The sequence below is a fragment of the Monodon monoceros genome, unplaced genomic scaffold (genome assembly GCF_005190385.1).
Source record: "Monodon monoceros isolate NGI ecotype Baffin Bay Population unplaced genomic scaffold, NGI_Narwhal_1 Super_Scaffold_21, whole genome shotgun sequence".
Classification (NCBI taxonomy): Eukaryota; Metazoa; Chordata; class Mammalia; order Artiodactyla; family Monodontidae; genus Monodon; species Monodon monoceros.
In genome coordinates this window covers 41485498-41503940 of record NW_021703778.1, presented here as the reverse complement: position 1 = coordinate 41503940, position 18443 = coordinate 41485498, and the positions used below count along the sequence as shown (strand labels likewise).

Below are 18443 nucleotides of genomic sequence, written 5' to 3'. Positions count from 1 at the left end.
CACACACACACACACACACACACACACACACACACACACACACACACCTGTCTTTTGAAAACTGCAAGTCTGGCTTCTTGAGTTGAATTCTTGGCCTGGGTCAGGGGTCTGTGTTCTCTTTCCAGAGCTACCTCTGATGATTTCAGTGCATCAGTTAGCCATATTGATAGCCTCAAATTTCCTGTCTGTGGAGGGCAGTGTCAGATTAGTCAAGATTCTTCGTGGAAAGTCTGTATTGCTTTGTGCATCCCAGTTACTGGGTAAACGTGCACGGTCTGTGGTCTGTTTGCAGCAGCTGCGACCGGGAGGGATGTACCTGCGCCCTTTCTGCTCCTGTGTGGGGCTAGCTCCTCAGGTCCTAGCCATTTTGCCGACAATGGGCAGAAAAAGGGCTTTGTGTCTTGATCTTGCTTTGAATGTCATGCTTCATCCAGATTGCTGGCTCAGATTTTTCTTTGAGTTCTTTCTCTGCGTGTTTAACTGTCAGTGTTTTGTGCTATTTTAGTTTTCACTAAAACCAGATGATTGATTGACCTTCACAGACAGCTACTCCTTGATGTTAGTCTGTAACCTTTTATAATTTGAGGGGTAGGGAGATGAGACATTTCTTAATAGTCTCCTGGAAAAAAACCTCTTTGACTTCAGATACTGAGATTACAGTCCATTTTTTTCCTTTTTTCATATTTTCTCACTCTTTTGCTTGTTTTCTGATGAGAAGCTTACAATGAATTGTGTATGTATGTTTAGTTATAAAGAAATTGTAAAGTGATCTTCTCTTACCTTAACACTACCGAAAGGCTGTAGATGTGATACAATCCTTCTTCTTTAAAAATGAAATTATGTTAAGAGTAGTAGCATCTTAGGGGACAGTTAGTTGGAGCCTTTGGAGGCTTTATCTGCCTTTAAATTGTTTGAATGTTTTAAAAGTGCACATGTTATTTTCAACATATTGAATATAGTAATTTTTAATAAAAACATATTGAAGACTTTGGAAATAATGTCCTCTCTTTTGAAAATAAACCATCTTTGTGCTAATGAACACTAAACAAAGACAAACAAGCGTTATAATAAAATACCACATTCAAAATACCTATGAATTGGCTGGTTTAAGAATATAATTTGCTGTGAAATACATCCTGAAATGAAAATATATCTCTACAGACAAAAGGTGTTGGCGTTTGTAATAAATGAAAGTAAAATATCTCCATTCTTTTCTCTTCATATAAAACAAACCCAACCCCAAATCCCATTTTAACAAAACAGTGATTTTCCTTGAGGGATGAAGCCAACATGTTTTCTTTAAAAGACTATAGGACTGGTAAGTAATATAAAGAAATCAGAATATCCTTGGAAGGTAATTCTTGGGAGATGCGAGGTACTGTCATGGATTCATTTTTATTACTTAAATGTGAATTTCGACCAAGCAGACAGCAATTGCAGAATGGGAAGTGAGACAGGATGTTTAGTGGATGCTCATACTACTTTTGTGAAAGGCTTTGGTGCAGAATCTATCATAAAATGAAATCTTTTTTTTTTTCAGCATGTCTGTTACTTACTTTTAGACTTCACAGCAAGGGGTCTTGTTTGACAGGAAAACTGCAAGGATTCACTGACCCAGAATTTGACTCTGCTGTTTCGTATCTTTCTTTTCTTTCTCACTTAATCAAAGGGAAGGTACTATATAAAGTAGATTTGTTATTAAAAAGAAAGAAAAAAGTACATTTACCATGATCAGAAGTCTTTTGTGGCTTAATTAAAAACCAGTGCTTATAGCCCCAGGTCTCAACAAGTAGTCCTGCAGTTAAGTCGTGTGTCTCTCAGTTCTTGTGAACCAAGACTCTGTTTCTATCTGCGGACGTACAGAGGTTGCCAAATTGAATAACACATTTGAAAAGAAGTTACAGGCTTTTAACTGGCACAATCAGAGAATCCTGGGGCCCTCTGTCTCTGCCAAAGTACTCAGTTATCCTAAATTACTATCCTAAAATACTCCTACTACAAGGCTGTCTCTAGACAGACATGATTTTATATCTTAAAAGGCTTAAATTACTGTCCCAATGCTAGTCAGTATATATAGTGGCTATCCTGGAAAAAACTGAGGACTAGTTGAAGGGAAGTGTATCTGCTGTCTGCTGTCCTGTTGTAATTAATGCCTGTGTGGATACTTCATCACCTTGGAACTATGAACACAGCACTAGAATGGAGCACACACGTTGCACTGGGGCCAATATCCCCCCAAGGGGGTGAGAATTGGTTCTTAGGGGAGTTAAAAAAAAACTTAACTCTTTATATAGAGAGCGCAGATGCACATATACAAATATATGATATATCTGTGGTATTAAAGTTTCATAGGATGGGTGTGGCAAATAGAAATGTTTATAAAGGCTCCTTGGGGGATGACAATGAATAAAAGGTTGAAAAGCACTGCCTTAGAGTAATAAGCTGGATTATATAGCACATCACATTTTTAGTGTTAATTAGCCCCTTTCTCCCCGCAGATGTATCAATACATGATTCCTGGGCCTGCCTTCTTTTCCCCCTCTGCATAAATACTCCTATACATACAGAGATCTTTGATACCTATCCCAAATTTGCACATCTGCCATTAGACTACTGAAAACTAGCAGTAGGTACATACTTCTGCACATAATCCTATTCCTGTTAGAGAGAGTGTGGGTCTGAAGACTGAAAATTTCCTTCAACCCTGTATAGCTACTTCAAAGGGAAGAAAAAGACACCAAATTTTTAAATACTTTTGATGCCAAAATGAAGTAGTAAAAGATATAATTTTTGTATCTTCCACCTTGACTACAAATGCAGCCTTCTGGTAGGAAATGACTGAGTGGGCCTGGACTTGGTTGGCCCCGCAAGCACTTGCAGGGTTCCTTTTTGGATAGCTGGTGAAACAAAGTCCCAATTGTTTCCTTCTCAAAAGAGAAGGCCCGGATGGGATGTGTGCCACCTTTAGCCTAATAGGAAATGAAGTAATTCTTCGGTCATGCTTCAGCAGTTTTGTTTATCTGTAGCACTGTTTCGTTTCCATGGATATGGGTGCTTCATATAGTGATAAGGAGCCTGCGGAAAAGCTCTCCAACCTCAGGAGCACACACCTCCTGATGTGTGAGCTTAAAAACGTTTGGATTAGATGCTTTTAAGAGGACCATCAGCAGTTACATTTTTGTTTCCCATCTAGGTGCTCCTGATTGTGTGTTGTTTATTCGGCATTCTTCCTCCTTCCCTTTGTTTCTTCAGTTCTGCAGTGTCAGGGGCAGCATTTGCTGTGTTGGGCTTATGCAGAAGCTCTTGATAGAGTAATAGGCATCTCTTTTCCTTGAGTCACCTGAACAGGAGGATTTTAATAGCTAATACTGATAACAAGTACCAGGTTTAGATGCCTGTTTATGCCAGGTGTCTGCTCTGTGTACAGCCATCTCTGATTTTTTTTTTTTTTTTTAAATAACCTGGAAGGTTGGTGATGTTCCCATTTTTGTGCACAAGCAAATAGACTTCAAGGTCGAGTGACTTTTTCAGGTTGACCCAGCCTGTTTGCAGTGGAGGTGAGACTTAAACCTGGTATCTTCTGACTCTACAGCTAGTTGTCAGCATACTTCAGTACCTCTTACAATTTACTCAGTAAGGGTTCCATCTCTCCCACCCCCAAATTTACTTCATACTTCTGTTGTAATCAGCTCGGACCTGATCGTAGCATATATTCAGAAGTCAATTTTAAAAAATGGAATTGAGGTTTAGGCCATGTTCCTTTACAGTTCATCTCTCTTCTTCCCCTGTCTCAATTCTCTGTGGGTATTTCCCTCAGAAGAAGCTCAGTAAAATTTTCAGAACTTCCCCTTTTAAAAGGACTTGTGATTTTTATTTTCTTTTTTTGTTACCAGGAAATTGAGTGGAAGGAAAAACACCACGGAACCAGCTGCAAACCTTGTTACTCTTCTTTATGCTGCAGCCTCTGTCTTCATGTAAAAAGAAGTTAATTGTGGTTATTATGTCGAATTGGATATAGTTTCCCATCCCCATGTTTTTGCCCTGAAGATGTAGACATCGTTAATACCTTGTATTTTGTGTGTACAAAGGCAGTCATAAGACTAATGGCCCCTGAAAACAGTTGTGTCTTTAGAGCTAATTTATGGTAGTAAGAGATTTTATGTGTACAGATGCAGTGACTTCAGTTTTATTAATGGGTCCATATTACATAACCTTTGTTTTTGAAAAACGTTGATTTTTTTTTTTTCTAGATGCTTTATCTGAAAGGTCATAGGGATTAAACACTAATCTTGTGAACCATTTGAGCCTAATAGAAAACGTGAATATGAGACAGTAGCCCTGCCAGCCTTGCGAGGTGGTTTTCCAGACGGTAGGGGAGGCACTTTGCTCGAGCTCAGTAGTAATTCTTCCAATTTACTGAAAGTTTAATAAAGACTGAGCCAGGAAACCCTCAGTTCTTCACTCTTTTAACCCTCAGTTTTTCTTTGGAAAAAGAAGCCTATAATCATACCAAACAAATTCCAGATTTATGGCACATTTTACTTAGGTTGATTCATAGTTTCTCCTTCAGATTGTGAGTTCACGTCTAAAGGGAAAATATTGGGCTAACAATTGGATGGCTTCTCCTAGATATCTATTTCATGGCCTTTGCTGACACTCTGCCTTCTCTAATACACGGTTTTGTTTTAGTTCTGCACAAATAGAGCAGATGATAGTTTGCCCATCCACCCATCCACCTTCTAAGAGATTCTGCTAAAGCAGCAGAAAGGATTATGCGTGCTTAGGCTGCTAAGCACATGTGCACAGACATACACACCCCCAAACCACCTTCTGTTTCTCCCTCTTTGTTTTCCCCACCCCGCCCTAGCCAAGTAAAGTCATTTTTGCAATTTCAGATAGATTTCTGTGTAGATGTATTACGCCTGCACTTTCCAGTTTTGAGTTAAGGTGGTATTGCTTCACCATGGCTTTTGGCTATGTGTGTGCGTGTGTGTGTGTGTGCGTGCGTGTGCGCCTATGCAGGAGAGTGTGAGATGAAGTTGAAGATCTGGACTATGGCCTGGACCCTGTGTATATACAGGAGGTGATTTTACAGAGCAGCGATGATGTTAACTTTTAGCAACGGTGTGACTCGCTTTCTGGCTCAAGCTCTCAGGTGTCTCAGACACCTCTGCTGCGCAGGCTTGGGGAAGGAGACGAGTAAGAAAGAATAACTGTTTGGATGGGTGGGGCAGTGGATGTCATTATTGTAGGTTAGTTTAATATCTCTTCTAAGAGTGTGTTTAAGTTTTGAAGGTAGAATTCAATTTGGATCCCACATTCACATTCTCATCATTGAATTGTGAAACCTGTAAGTTTAGTTTTTATTGACATTTATTCGTATCTACCTCAAAGGACTGTCAGGAATTTAAAAATGAGCTTACTCCTGAATAAATGGGAAATGCTATAATTACTGGTGAGATTCATGAATGAGAACCACAACATTCTTAAAGTACAGTCATCTGTCAGTATCTGCAAGGGGATTGGTTCCAAGACCCCCGTGGACACCAAAATCTGCAGATGCTCAAGTCCCTTAGTTGGCCCTCTGTATCCATAGGTTTGCATCCGGAGATTCAGCCAACCATGGATCGTAAATATAGTAGTACATCTATGTAGTATTGAAGAAAAAAATCCACATATAAGTGGACCCAGGCAGTTCAAACCTATCTTGTTAAAGGGTCAACAGTAATTATCCTGACTGAAATATGTATTGCTGTGTCTGGCTGTCTGTCTAGTTTGATTGGAAGTGAAATGAGCCTGTATATGTTGTTTTGGGTGATAGTATTACAGAATTTGAGAGGAGTCTTCTAAATTATAGCTCTTGACTTACGAGATTAGGATACTCTCCAGATTTTAAAGTGTTAGAGAAGTTGTCATTTACCTCAGGCCACATAGCTTAGGAAGTAACAAAATAGGTTTGAACCCAGGTCTCTCCTCACACGAAACATCTAGGTGTAGCCTACTTAATATCTTCATGAAACTGTCTTTTGCAGAAATTATTCCATCCCTTGAACTTGCTCTCTGCTTCCATTTTTATGTTTTTGAAACTGTTTCTTGTTCCTGGAATCTCTTCCTAAGTTTCTATCTCTCCCCACCTTCTGCCTGGTAAAACCCTCGGGTTTGTACAGCTGGGGAAACCATAGAGCCTGCAGAGGCTGCCCTTATTCTGTACATGAAGAAATTGAGGCCTGGAGAAGCAGAGATGATCTGAGGTCATGCAACTTAGGAGTCTTATAGTCAGGATTTGAGCATAGTGTTTTCCTTCCTTTCCTGTTAGTTTTTCCATGGTACCTTTATTTCCCGTTTAAGCCTTCTTGTCTCCGTGAATCTTGGGTGTAGGGGCAGACAGGAGAGCAAGGAAACTTGGGTTCAGATTCTAATTCTGCCACTTAGGAGCTTTATAACCTTGGACAAATTACTTAACATTTTTGTGACTTGATTTCCTCATCTGGCAAATGGGGATAATAATAGTACCTACTGCTAGGGTTGTTATGAGAATTAAATGAACTGTTATTGGGAAATCACTGAGGATGGTGCCTGGCACAGAGAAATTATTAGAGAAGTGATAGATAGATATTATTAGAGAAGTGATAGAGAGGGAGGGAGGGATAGGATAGGACTATGCATCTGAGTTCTGAGGGTTGCAGTGAAGAACCGCTGCGGTTGGAGAGTTGGGAGCAGGATGCCTATGGAAAAGGTCCTTCTTGACTGCCACCTTTCTTTTGCTCACCTGTGAAATGCACTGGTCCTCTCTGGCGAGTCGCATGGTATGTGTTTCTTTAGAACCCACCCCATTTTGCAGTGATCTGCAGCTTGGTTGATTGCCACCTAATAGACTATAAACCTCTGGAGAGCTCAGATTCACTGTGATTAGCTTCTGGTTACAGTGTGCTAGGCTTGGTGGATGTCCACATGTTATTTTTGGCTGCACCGAACAGCTCACGGGATCTTAGTTCCCCGACCAAGGATTGAACCTGGACCCCAGCAGTGAAAGCACCGAGTCCTAACCACTGGACCGCCAGGGAATTCCCCAGATGTTAGTCGTTAAATGTTACAGAACAGTTTAGAAAAACTACTTTCTGCCAGAAAAACACCCAAACCTTTATTACCTGAATCAGTTGATTTGTTTATCCTGATGTTGTTGTCTTATGTAATTAGGCTGGCTGCCCTTCAAAGAAAGATTAAGATTCTTTATCCTGATTTCATTTCACATAGTAGACGTATAAATTCAACATATTTATTGAATTGAAATACAAACATGGGTGTATACACACCGCCATGCACATGTGTGCACGCATGCATGCCAGAGGATGCTTCACTTTCCCACAGCCTTCATGGAAGGAATTCCACTGGGAATGCAGTGGGAGCACCTTGGTGGAGTTATGCGTTTGTGTGGAGACCGATCTCGGTGGTTCATGAACCCGTTCCTCTTGCTTAATAGTCATACTGGCCTGTCATTCCAAGTGTTGGGCTCCTCACAGGTAGGGACGTAGCTGTCACCCCTCCCTCTTTATAAGCAATGTGTTACAAAACTTTTGCATCATGATATAATAGGCCATGAACTTTGGCATCCGACTTGAATTTGAATGATGGATTCTGCTTCTTCACATGTGTGTAAACTTGGGCAAGTTACTTCTTGAAGTCTCAGTTTTCTTACCTGTAATGTGAGGACAATATGCACCTCATAAATTTGTTGTGTAGAGAAAATGACATGTCAGGTGCCTGGTATGTGGTAGGTTCTTGGTTAGTAAGTATTGATACTTGTTACCATCCTCAAATTACACAGCAGGGAGAGATTTCTTTTGTCACAAAGTAAAGGCTTAAGGAGGCCCCTGGGGAAAAAGTATATGTGGAAAAAAATAATTGTTTTCTCTTTCAAAGACAGCAGAAAGCTTACTTTATTCTGTGAGGTGTGAAGCCTCGTTGGCTGTGCCCGTGGTCTGGAGAGCCAGATTCAGGGACCCTCCTCCTCACCCCGCTGCTGGGAAGCGGTCAGTGCGAGCCGGTGGGCTCAGGGGAGCCCAGGCCTCAGGTGCCTGCAGTTTATCAGGCAGCGCACCAGGGGGAGCAACTCAAACAGAAGCATCAACTTCATTGCCTTTTCTTTTTTCTCATCAGAAAGATACTTATGAAAGAAATGATGATGTTAGGAGCATAGTTCCAGCTAGTTGAGATCAGTGCCTGAAAGTTGAGGAAAAACGTGTCTTGATTAATATTCTGTATCTTGGAAATACTTAGTTCTGTGAGGCTGAAAACCCAGAGAAAGTCTGATTCTCCACGAAGGCCTCCCCACGGGAAACACTGCTGTTAAACCTTCCTGGTCTTACTTGAGCAGAGCTCTTTGAGGTGACACGTAGCTTGCTGCCAATGTCGCAGCTCGTGAGGTCTCTGCCCCTCTGGACAGTGGGCACTGCAGTCTCTGGCATGCTTGCTTCTCCTCAACCAGGTTTCTAGCCACAGCATTGTGTCATCCCTGGGTGACCTAGGTGATTTGATTGAAGTTCTCTTTACGTTACAGGAAAGAACGTGTATCTCAGAGCAAAAGTTATTTTCTAGGCCTTGAATTGCTTCATAATAGTAAAATAAAATCAAGTCGTTTTGTACTTTTCTAAGTGCTTCCTCATTTGCTCAGTTGTATCGTGGTTGAAAGTGAGGCAGGTTCTGGGGCATCTGTACAATTCCTGCCATGTAACCTGTATGAGTGACTTTTTCCCTGTTGGGTTTTCGGATCCAGCGCAGTTCGGGAGGGGTTAGACTTCCCATTGTACGCTAGGCCTTGCAAGGTCCTTCAGCTTTCATTCTTTAATTTGTTCAAATTGAACTGCTGTAGTTCAGTGTATATTGAGATTTTCAGAGCCTGTTAGTACCAAACACTACGCTGCCGGCACGGTGGCAGCTGGAATACGAAGTTATTTGCTGTTTGGTAGGGGAACCAATTCATATTTGCAAATAGCCATTGTAAAGATGAGTTGGAAATGGAGTTTTAAGAAGTTTGGAAGATTGCTGTTAGAGCTCGGACGAAGGAGAGGTTTGTTTTAGGAAGGGGAGCTTGTATGTCACGCAGGAAGAGCCGAGAAGCACCGCCCCCCACTCCCCGCAGTGTCCTTCTTTCAGGAGAGGGCTCTAATCCTGTTTTCCTTGCTGCGTGTGTTTCCTTAGGTCATGACTGCTGCGAGACGGTGAAGGTGCTGCTCTGTGCTTCCAAAGAGGGCCTGCCTGTGTTTGTGGTGGCGGAAGAAGACTTCAGGTTCATCCAGGACGAGGCCTACGATGCAGCCCAGTTCCTGGCAACCAGTGCTGGAAATCAGCAGGCTCTGAACTTCACCCGTTTCCTGGATCGGTCAGGACCCCCGTCCACGGATGTGAATTCCCTTGATGAGAAGGTTTCCCTGGCGTTCAGGCACCTGAAGCTGCCAGCAGAGTGGAATGTGTTGGGAACAGATGCAGCTTCGCATGGTAAGAACTTCAGTGACCCGCAGTCTCTGAATTTGGAATTCTTGTGTTTTTGGATGGGGCTGCTTTTATATGGCGATTGTCTTCACATCTGCCACGGTGGCTGAATAGACCTTGCAGTTACTATAGCGGAGTGACCTCGGTGGCCTCTCTCCTGGGTTCTTCAGCTTAGCTGTTAGTCCTGTTCTTGCAGTGAAATGACCCCAGAGAGAGCTTGCTGTTGTTGTCGGCAGCTCTCATTTAAAGTAGAGGGTGGCCAATCAAAAAATGGGCAGAAGACCTAAATAGACATTTCTCCAAAGAAGACATACAGATGGCCAAGAAGCACATGAAGAGCTGCTCAACATCACTAATTATTAGAGAAATGCAAATCAAAACTACAGTGAGGTATCACCTCACACCAGTTAGAATGGGCACCGTCAGAAAATCTACAAACAGATGCTGGAGAAGGTGTGGAGAAAAGGGAATCCTCTTGCACTGTTGGTGGGAATGTAAATTGATACAGCCACTATGGAGAACAGTATGGAGGTTCCTTAAAAAACTAAAAATAGAGTTACCAAATGACCCAGCATTCCCACTACTGGGCATATACCCAGAGAAAACCATAACTCAAAAAGACACATGCAGGGCTTCCCTGGTGGCGCAGTGGTTGAGGGTCTGCCTGCCGATGCAGGGAACGCGGGTTCGTGCCCCGGTCTGGGAGGATCCCGCATGCCGCGGGGCGGCTGGGCCCGTGAGCCATGGCTGCTGGGCCTGCGTGTCCGGAGCCTGTGCTCCGCAGCGGGAGAGGCCACAGCAGTGAGAGGCCCGCGTACCGCAAAAAAAAAAAAGACACATGCACCCCAATGTTCATTGCAGCACTATTTACAATAGCCAGGTCATGGAAGCAACCTAAATGCCCATTGACAGAAGAATGGATAAAACAGATGTGGCACTTACATACAATGGAATATTACTCAGCCATAAAAAGGAACAAAACTGGGTCATTTGTGGAGACGTGGATGGATCTGGAGACTGTCATACAGAGTGAATCAAGTCAGAAAGAGAAAAACAAATATCGTATATTAACGCATATATGTGGAACGTATGAAAATGGTACAGATGAACCAGTTTTCAGGGCAGAAACAGAGACACAGATGTAGAGAACAAACATTACCGACACCAAGGGGGGAAAGTGGCGGTGGTGGTGGTGGGATGAATTGGGAGATTGGGATTGACATATATACACTACTATGTATAAAATAGATAACTAATAAGAACCTGCTGTATAAAAAATAAATAAAATAATATTCAAAAAAAACAAAATAAAGTAGAGGTTGGCATGTCTCCCTTCCATGGGCCCAGATTTCAGGCTTGAGCTCCTGTGTGTAGAAAGAGACCTGACCTTCATGAGGAGGGTAGCAGAGTAACTTGGGATACTTCTTTCATGTTTAATTATCAAAGCAGGGTTTTCCTTATTGTCTTCTCAAGTTCTCTAGAGAGTCCACGAAGTTGGAGGAAAGGAAAAGACTGGGAAGTAATTGGGGGGCAGCACGAGAGCAGGCTGAGCTCTGGAAAACCCTGCACATTTTTAACCAGAGTATTTTCACTCTTGTTTATTTTATCTACTGGCTCTCCATATGAGAGTTCATTGAAGGAAGGGCTCTACTTTTTAAAAAACACTGATGTAGTAAGTATCTATTTATGTTCCTCTTATTCAGACAGGGGATTTCCTGTGTAATTATTCTTGTGGCAAATGACATCTACTAGATATTGTGAATATATATGTATGTGTACGTACACACACACACACACACACACACACACACACACACACGTATTTAATGAAGCAACATATACCTGGAGTCCAATAAATAACATCATCTTTCTCTCCTGAGTGCAAATCATGGAAAGATTTAGGAGTTACACAGAGTTTAAAATGTTTGCCTTTTTCCTGGCAAAAGCTAGATTGAAAGGCTGACTTCAGACCGCTTGCTGGAAGGGGTTGCGTATCCTTTCTACTTTATTTCTGAAAGAGCTGGACAATCACAGGACTGCCCTTCAGCGTCCACCAGCTTTGATTATTGTGTTATGTAGGGGAGCACCCAGAAGTCACCCTCCCCACCCTCCCCGCAGGCAAGCAGATCCTGAGGAGAAGCGCTGAGCCAGGGGCACGCTCAGTTCCTGCTCCCACAGACCTGTCAAGTAACTGTGTTCTTCCTCCCATGGAAGAATGGTGAGGAGGTGTTTGCTAGTTTGGGCTCTCTTAAACCCACTGAATTTAACTATTAAGGCGGTGATCAGCTGCAAGAATGATGTCCCTATCACTGGCTTCCTGTCAAGGTAACGACCGGGGCCCTCCTGCCAGGTAAAATACAAAAGAAAGCGTGGACTCTAAAATGAAGGGGAAAAGCACTTGTCCCTTGTCCTTTTCTTATTAATACAATGTCTAAGAAACCTCTGCATTGCTGAGATCTAGAGATCAAAATATTTGCCATTATACAGGGCACGGGCACCTTTTCAGAAATCTAATGTTTGGAAACCTAGCTCATGCTGTTTCTGTGTTGTGATCAGAATGATTATTCTGGTTGCCCTTTATAAATCAGTATCAAAAAGGATTTCATTAGTTATTTGTGGGGCTTAAAGTTTATTTTGTGTGGTTTTGCTTTGTCCTGTTTAAAGAGGGTACAGGAATTGGATAGTTGGTTCACACCACATGATTAGAAAGAACTGTTAGAAAAGCACAGGTCTGAGACTTTAGGCATATCCTTCCCTTCTCTGGGTCTTAGCATCTTTGTCTTTAATAGGCAGCTCGCCAGCTTTAATATTTTTATAGTCTTTCCATGTGCTTCTGAAGTTTCTGATGTACAAAATTGTTCAAGCAGTGCTAGTGAAGACTAAATCAAACTTGAACACTTAGGGAAATGCCTGAAAACCACAATAACGTGCCATTACACACCTTTAGGAAGACCAAAATTAAAAATACCAAGCACTGGGCTTCCCTGGGTGGCGCAGTGGTTGAGAGTCCGCCTGCCGATGCAGGGGACACGGGTTCGTGCCCCGGTCCGGGAAGATCCCACATGCCGCGGAGCAGCTGGGCCCGTGAGCCGTGGTCGCTGAGCCTGCGCGTCCGGAGCCTGTGCTCCGCAACGGGAGAGGCCACAACAGTGAGAGGCCTGTGTACCGCAAAACAACAACAACAACCACCACCAAGCACTGGCAAGGATGCAGAACAACATCTCATACATTGCTGGTGGGAATGCAAAATAATACAACCACTCCAGGAAACAGTTTGGCAGTCTCCTATAAAGTTAAATGTACATTTACTGTATGACCCAGCAACCCCACTTTTGGCTCTTTGTCCTAGAGAAATGAAAACTTATATGTACTCAAAAAAATCTTTTCAAAAATGTGCCTATAGCAGCATTATTTATAATCATCCCAAACTAGAAACAACCCAGATCTCCCTCACTGGGTGACTATATATGCAAACTGTGGTACATCCATACAGTGGAATACTACTCAGCAATAAAAAAGGAGCAAACTGTTGACATGTGCATCAACTTGAATGCGTTTTAAATGCATTGCACTAAGAAGTCAGTTTCCAAAGTTATTTACTCTACGATTCTATTTATATGATACTCTAGAAAGGGCAAAATTGTAGGAACAGAAAATAGGTTAGTAGTTGCCAGGGGCTAGAAGTAGGGAAAAGGTCTGACCACAGAGGGGTATCATGGGGGAGTTCTTTGGGTGTTGAAATGGTTTTGTGTCTCAGTGGTGGTGGTTTTAAGAATCTATGCGTGTGCTCAGACTCATAGGACTGTTCACCCCCCAAAAGTGAATTTTATTGTACATAAACTAAAAACAAAAGAACAAAAGAAATTGAACAAGTTAACTGTATACTTTACAAGGTGAAATGCATGCAAGGGACTAATGGCTGTGATTTCAAGTGCTGGATTCACATTCTGCAGTTGAAATTGTTCAGTTAATTGTGGATTAGAATCTGCAAACAGTGGGTATTTTAAGGCTGAATAGCATCAATTAAGAGGTCTTTGCTTGCTGTTGGGGGACAAATGCAAAGGAACACTGCTTACAGCAGTGAGTTGCACATCAGATGCTTTTTTAAAGGTGTTTAAAGGAAGAAGGTACGAAGTCAGCTTGTTGCCTGGGATAATCATGCAGCTAAATAGGGCACGTTGTTACATAACGGGACTACTTGCTGTTGAAAGCTAGGATGTTTACAGGTGTTCCGGCCTAATACTTGTACAAAGGAGTCATGTAAGATTTATGGTTAATCCTCCCACTCTAATCGTTTAAGATGTAGTGCTTTTAAACTTTTTTTCAGGTCAGTGACTCCTTTGAAAATAGCTCGGATTTCTCCTCAGGAAAAGATATACATAGGGGCTACCTGCAAAAATTTACATATTGTTTCAGGGATTCAGTCTCCCTGAACCGCAGGCGTGAACATGATGTTAAGAACTCTTGGCTTAGGCTTGATATTGTAAAGTAGAAAGAGCATAGGCTGCAGAGTCAGTTTGTTGATACCCGGTCTTCATTGCAAGAGTTTGTGCAGAATACATAATCTCTCTGTTTCTCAATTTCTTCATCTGTAAAATGGAGGAAAATATATCCAATAGTGTGTGCTACTTTGCGGGCTCTTTATTTTTAATGTACCATGACCAATGTCCAGTAGCCTTTTGAAGACAGAACACTGATGAGCTCTGATGAGGGAAAGTGACATGCTCTATAAAAGGATAAAACAGTATAGAACTTAAAAGAAAAAACCTCTTTGAAGCAGAATGAGACTGTTTTTTTTAAGCTTATTCCTGCAGGCAGTCCTTACTTTAAATATCAGCAACAGGGAACGTGTCCATTTTATTCTTCCAAGATTTCTTTAATCCCTAGTTACATAAAGCCCTGTACTTTAGCCTTAGTTCTGCCTTAAAGGCAAATAATATGGATTCGTCTGGGTGGAGGGTGAATGGTGGGGTTGGAATATCTTCCCTCTGAGTTACCAAGTCTCACTTAGTTGTCTCAGCTCTTCAGTGCCTCTGTGGCTAGTGAAATGGTGAATCAGGATGGTTTTTCCCCTGAAAGACCCTTGTACAGTAGCAATCAGCATAACTCTCAGGTAACAAAGGGTGGGCCTTTGAGGTCCTGGGGGAAATCTGCATTCTTATTTAGTCATGGTGTTGTATAACTAAACGGAAAGAAGATCTAATCACCTCTGGGATGGGAACCCTCCCCACATAGAGAAATTTGGATGGAGAGAAGGATGAGACAGGTTTAAGCCAGGCTGCACTAAAATCAGTCTGTGTGTTCTCAGTTCTTTATATCTGATGTTGGTTAATAGAACCACAACCGTAATCATTTAGTGTTTTAGTTCCCACACCTTTTCCAGATTGATAGCTTTCCAAGAAAATGTTTCCTTAGCTACACCCACTAGTAATTTTGTATGTTTTCAGCTATCGTAGCTGCTAAAAAAGAACATAATAAAATATTAAAAGATATTTTAATAATATATAATATTTTAATAGTCTAAGGGGTTGACTCCAGGACAAGTGGTTTCTCGTAATGGCAGCACTTTTCACTCCAAAAGATTTTGTTTCCTCTCAAACCTTGATTCTGTCACAAGGTTACAGGTGTCATTTTTCCAAATGCCCGTTTCTCACATGGGCCTGCTGTTTACCTTCCCCACGGGGTGTGAGAATTCCTGCATCGTGTGGGACTTGAGGTTTATTTAAGAAGCAGTACAGAATAGTAGAAAGAATGGTGATTTTGGAGTCTCATAGATACACAGTCGAAGAGTCCTGTGAGGAGGATGGATCGATGGGGTAGGAAAAGTACCTGTAGCCTTTGAATACTATTTTGTTCACAGAACTCAGAACGTTTTGCTTAGACAGAAAACCTGACGACTTGAAAAGGTGCAGCCATCTCGCCTGCTTCTCACGGTCTAATGCCTGTGAGGCCCAGCGCCTTTCTCTGCAGAGCTGAGGGAATGCGTGGAGGGGTGCTTCCAGCATACAAGCAGATAGTAAACAGGACTTCAGACATCTTCTCCTACCTTCTCCGTGGGAAGCTGGGCCCACAGAGAGATTTTGCCAGTTTAACACGGTTAAACAGGAAAACTAACCAGCCAACATATGGCCTATGAAATAACACTACAGCATAAAGGAAATGGAAAAGTATCATGAATATTCAGATGGAAGACTCTAATTTTCTTTAAGAAACCAAAGAAAAATTTAGAAGAGGTTTGCCATTTGTCCTTTAAAAGATTGAAGAAGTCAGACCTATTATAAAATAGGAAGGAAGGAAGGAAGGAGAAGGAAGCAACAGGAGAAAAATAAGTTTAATGATTTTGGTCAGTCAGGGTCACCCAGAGTATCAGAATCAGTAGGAAAATATGTATTAAGATTTGTTTCAGGGAATGGCTTGCACAATGGTGGGGGCTGGCTAAGCAAGTCCAAAATTTGTAGGGTAGGAGTGGAAGAGAAAATCACGGGCAAGCTCAAACCCACCAGCATGAGCCAAAGCTGTCATCCTCAGACAGGAAGGGGAAATCCTGAGCTGGATGGCACTCCACGAGCACAGCCTGACGCTGTCCTCCTCGGGCAGGATTTCTTCTCTCTCCAGGGGAAATCTCAGCCCTGCTTTTAAAGCCTTCCAACTGATTCTGTTAGGCCTACCCAGATTAGCCAGGATAATCTTCCTTATTACATCAACTGATTAGGTACTTTAATTACTGCAAAAAAGCCATCACAGTGAGGGCAAAGATGGAAGGGAGTTGGCTTAAATGATGCAAGGACATCCGGAATCCCAGAGCATAATTAAATTCAAATTGGGGATAAAGGACCCAATTGACATCATAGGAAATGCAGTTAGCGACCTGAAAAACAAAGTTGAGTAGCTCTTACAATACAGAGGGAAAACACAAAGATCACAAGAGAAAAAAACAGAGTAAAGAGGTTGATTCTAAGTTGTAGGTGCTCTGGATTTTAAACTGAGACAAAAGGAACAAAAGCAATGATGCAAGGTATGTTAGGTAAGAGAAATTATTTTTGGAGGAAAACCTGAGAAGGTACTTTTTTTTTTTTTTTTCCCGGTACGTGGACCTCTCACTGCTGTGGCCTCTCCCGTTGCGGAGCACAGGCTCCAGACGCGCAGGCTCAGCGGCCATGGCTCACGGGCCCAGCCGCTCCGCACGAACCCATGTCCCCTGCATTGGCAGGCGGACCCCCAACCACCGCGCCACCAGGGAAGCCCCAAGAAGGTACTTTTTAAACTACAACATTAGAATGCTTGCATGATTGATTTTTACAAAAAGAAACGGGGTGGAGTAATGGAAAGGGTATGGTTTCTAGACCCAAGACAAGAATTTTCAAATCTTGATGATTTTTGCTGTGAGTAAGTAATTAACCTGTCTTCATCTGCAAAATGAGGATAACGAGACCTCACAGGGTTATTGTGAGAATGATAAAAGTGAATACAAACAGTTTAGCCCAGTGCGCGGCACTTAGTCTTCACCAGATATTACTTTTCTTATTATCTGTTGATTGCAGAGAGGGGGTGACCTAAAAGCACATGTGGCACCTGCTGCTAAGGACGTTAGGATGAGATTTGGGAGCCTGCAGGTGCTGGAATTGGGATGCCAGCTTGGAGCAGGTGTATGGCCTTGTTATTGGAACTCTTTCCCCCCCCCACCAACAATGTGAGATCTTTTTTCTTTTTAATTTTATTTATTTTTTTATACAGCAGGTTCTTATTAGTTATCTGTTTTATACATATTAGTGTATACATGTCAATCCCAATCTCCCAATTCGTCCCACCACCACCACCACCCGCCACCCACACTTTCCCCTCTTGGTGTTGGAACTCTACTCTTGAAGGCTGAGCTGACTCAGAGCAAGTAGGGGATGAGAAAGGGCGGGGGCGTAGAGGAAACTACTTTAAGGAGGTGTCAGGTAGTGAGACCGGACTTAGCTAGTCTCTGAAAAATCACCTGGTTCCTGGGCAGTACCTTATTAGCTTTTTTGTATTTGATAAGGATGTCAGAGTGCCTGTGAACAACTGTAAGGCACAAGTTAGATGGTGATATTTGATCTTTTCTGAAGGTTCTTTCTGTCCTTTTGTCTGGCCTGGCCGCCTGCTCTGAGTTGTTGATTATTAAAATTTGTACCTACACGTGCAGTGGTTTCTTCTGTAGTGTTGATGTCTTTCCAGCCTGTGCCTGTGCTGAAAATCATATAAGTCCTGAATTAGTCAGTGTGCAGAGTTCTATAGGGAAAGTGTAAAATATGAAAGATAGTTTTTGCTTCCAAGGAAATTTACCCCGGCAGTAAGGAGACAAGACTAAGGCACATGTGATGTTAGAAGACAGTGCAGTTCATGTACAACTGCAGGGTCAAAGATGCCTTCATTCTTACTGTGCTGCTCACGTACAGAAGCATTGGGGACTTCAGTGTAAGGAGAAAACACTGGGGTCCAAGAAGTCTGAGAATGCTCAGTGAGGAAGTTGAGACCTGCGGGAAGCCACGGAGAATGAGCGATGTTAGCTCAGCCGAGGAGATGAAAGCAAGCACAACTGCAGGGCACCATTTCCGTTTCCAGACCCTGAGTGGTGGTCCCTGTGGTTGAGTAAGCCAGCATCGTGGGCTGTGTACTGAAGCCCTGGGGTAGCTGTAGCTCCCGCCTTAACAGGTTGGGCACAAGAGGATGCCCTAGGCACAGAGAATGTTGCCAGGGAACCTAGAATGTGATTGGAAGTTGGGAGGGACAGAGAAGTGGGGTGGGGATGGAAGGAACCCAGCGATTATTCAATGAGTGCCTGCTACAGGCCATCATCGACTAGCATGTCACCTACCCCCCTGATTTGTTACTGCAGCCATGGGAGTGAGGTGGTGGTACCCCACTCTAGGGATGAAGAGAATGAAGCTCAGAGAACTGAAATGGATTATGCCCAGTCACATGATGGT

The 18443-nt window shown here is 42.6% G+C and overlaps 1 protein-coding gene across 5 annotated transcripts in view; it reads left to right on the top strand.

Moving 5' to 3' along the window:
• AKAP13 (A-kinase anchoring protein 13) overlaps nt 1-18443 on the top strand; it is a 338024-nt gene that overhangs the window by 133988 nt on the left and 185593 nt on the right. For all 5 annotated transcript variants that reach the window (XM_029238790.1, XM_029238789.1, XM_029238788.1 and 2 more), the window contains exon 4: nt 9199-9495. In XM_029238790.1, coding sequence (XP_029094623.1) covers nt 9199-9495 — 297 coding nt within the window. The remainder of the gene's footprint in view (nt 1-9198; nt 9496-18443) is intronic.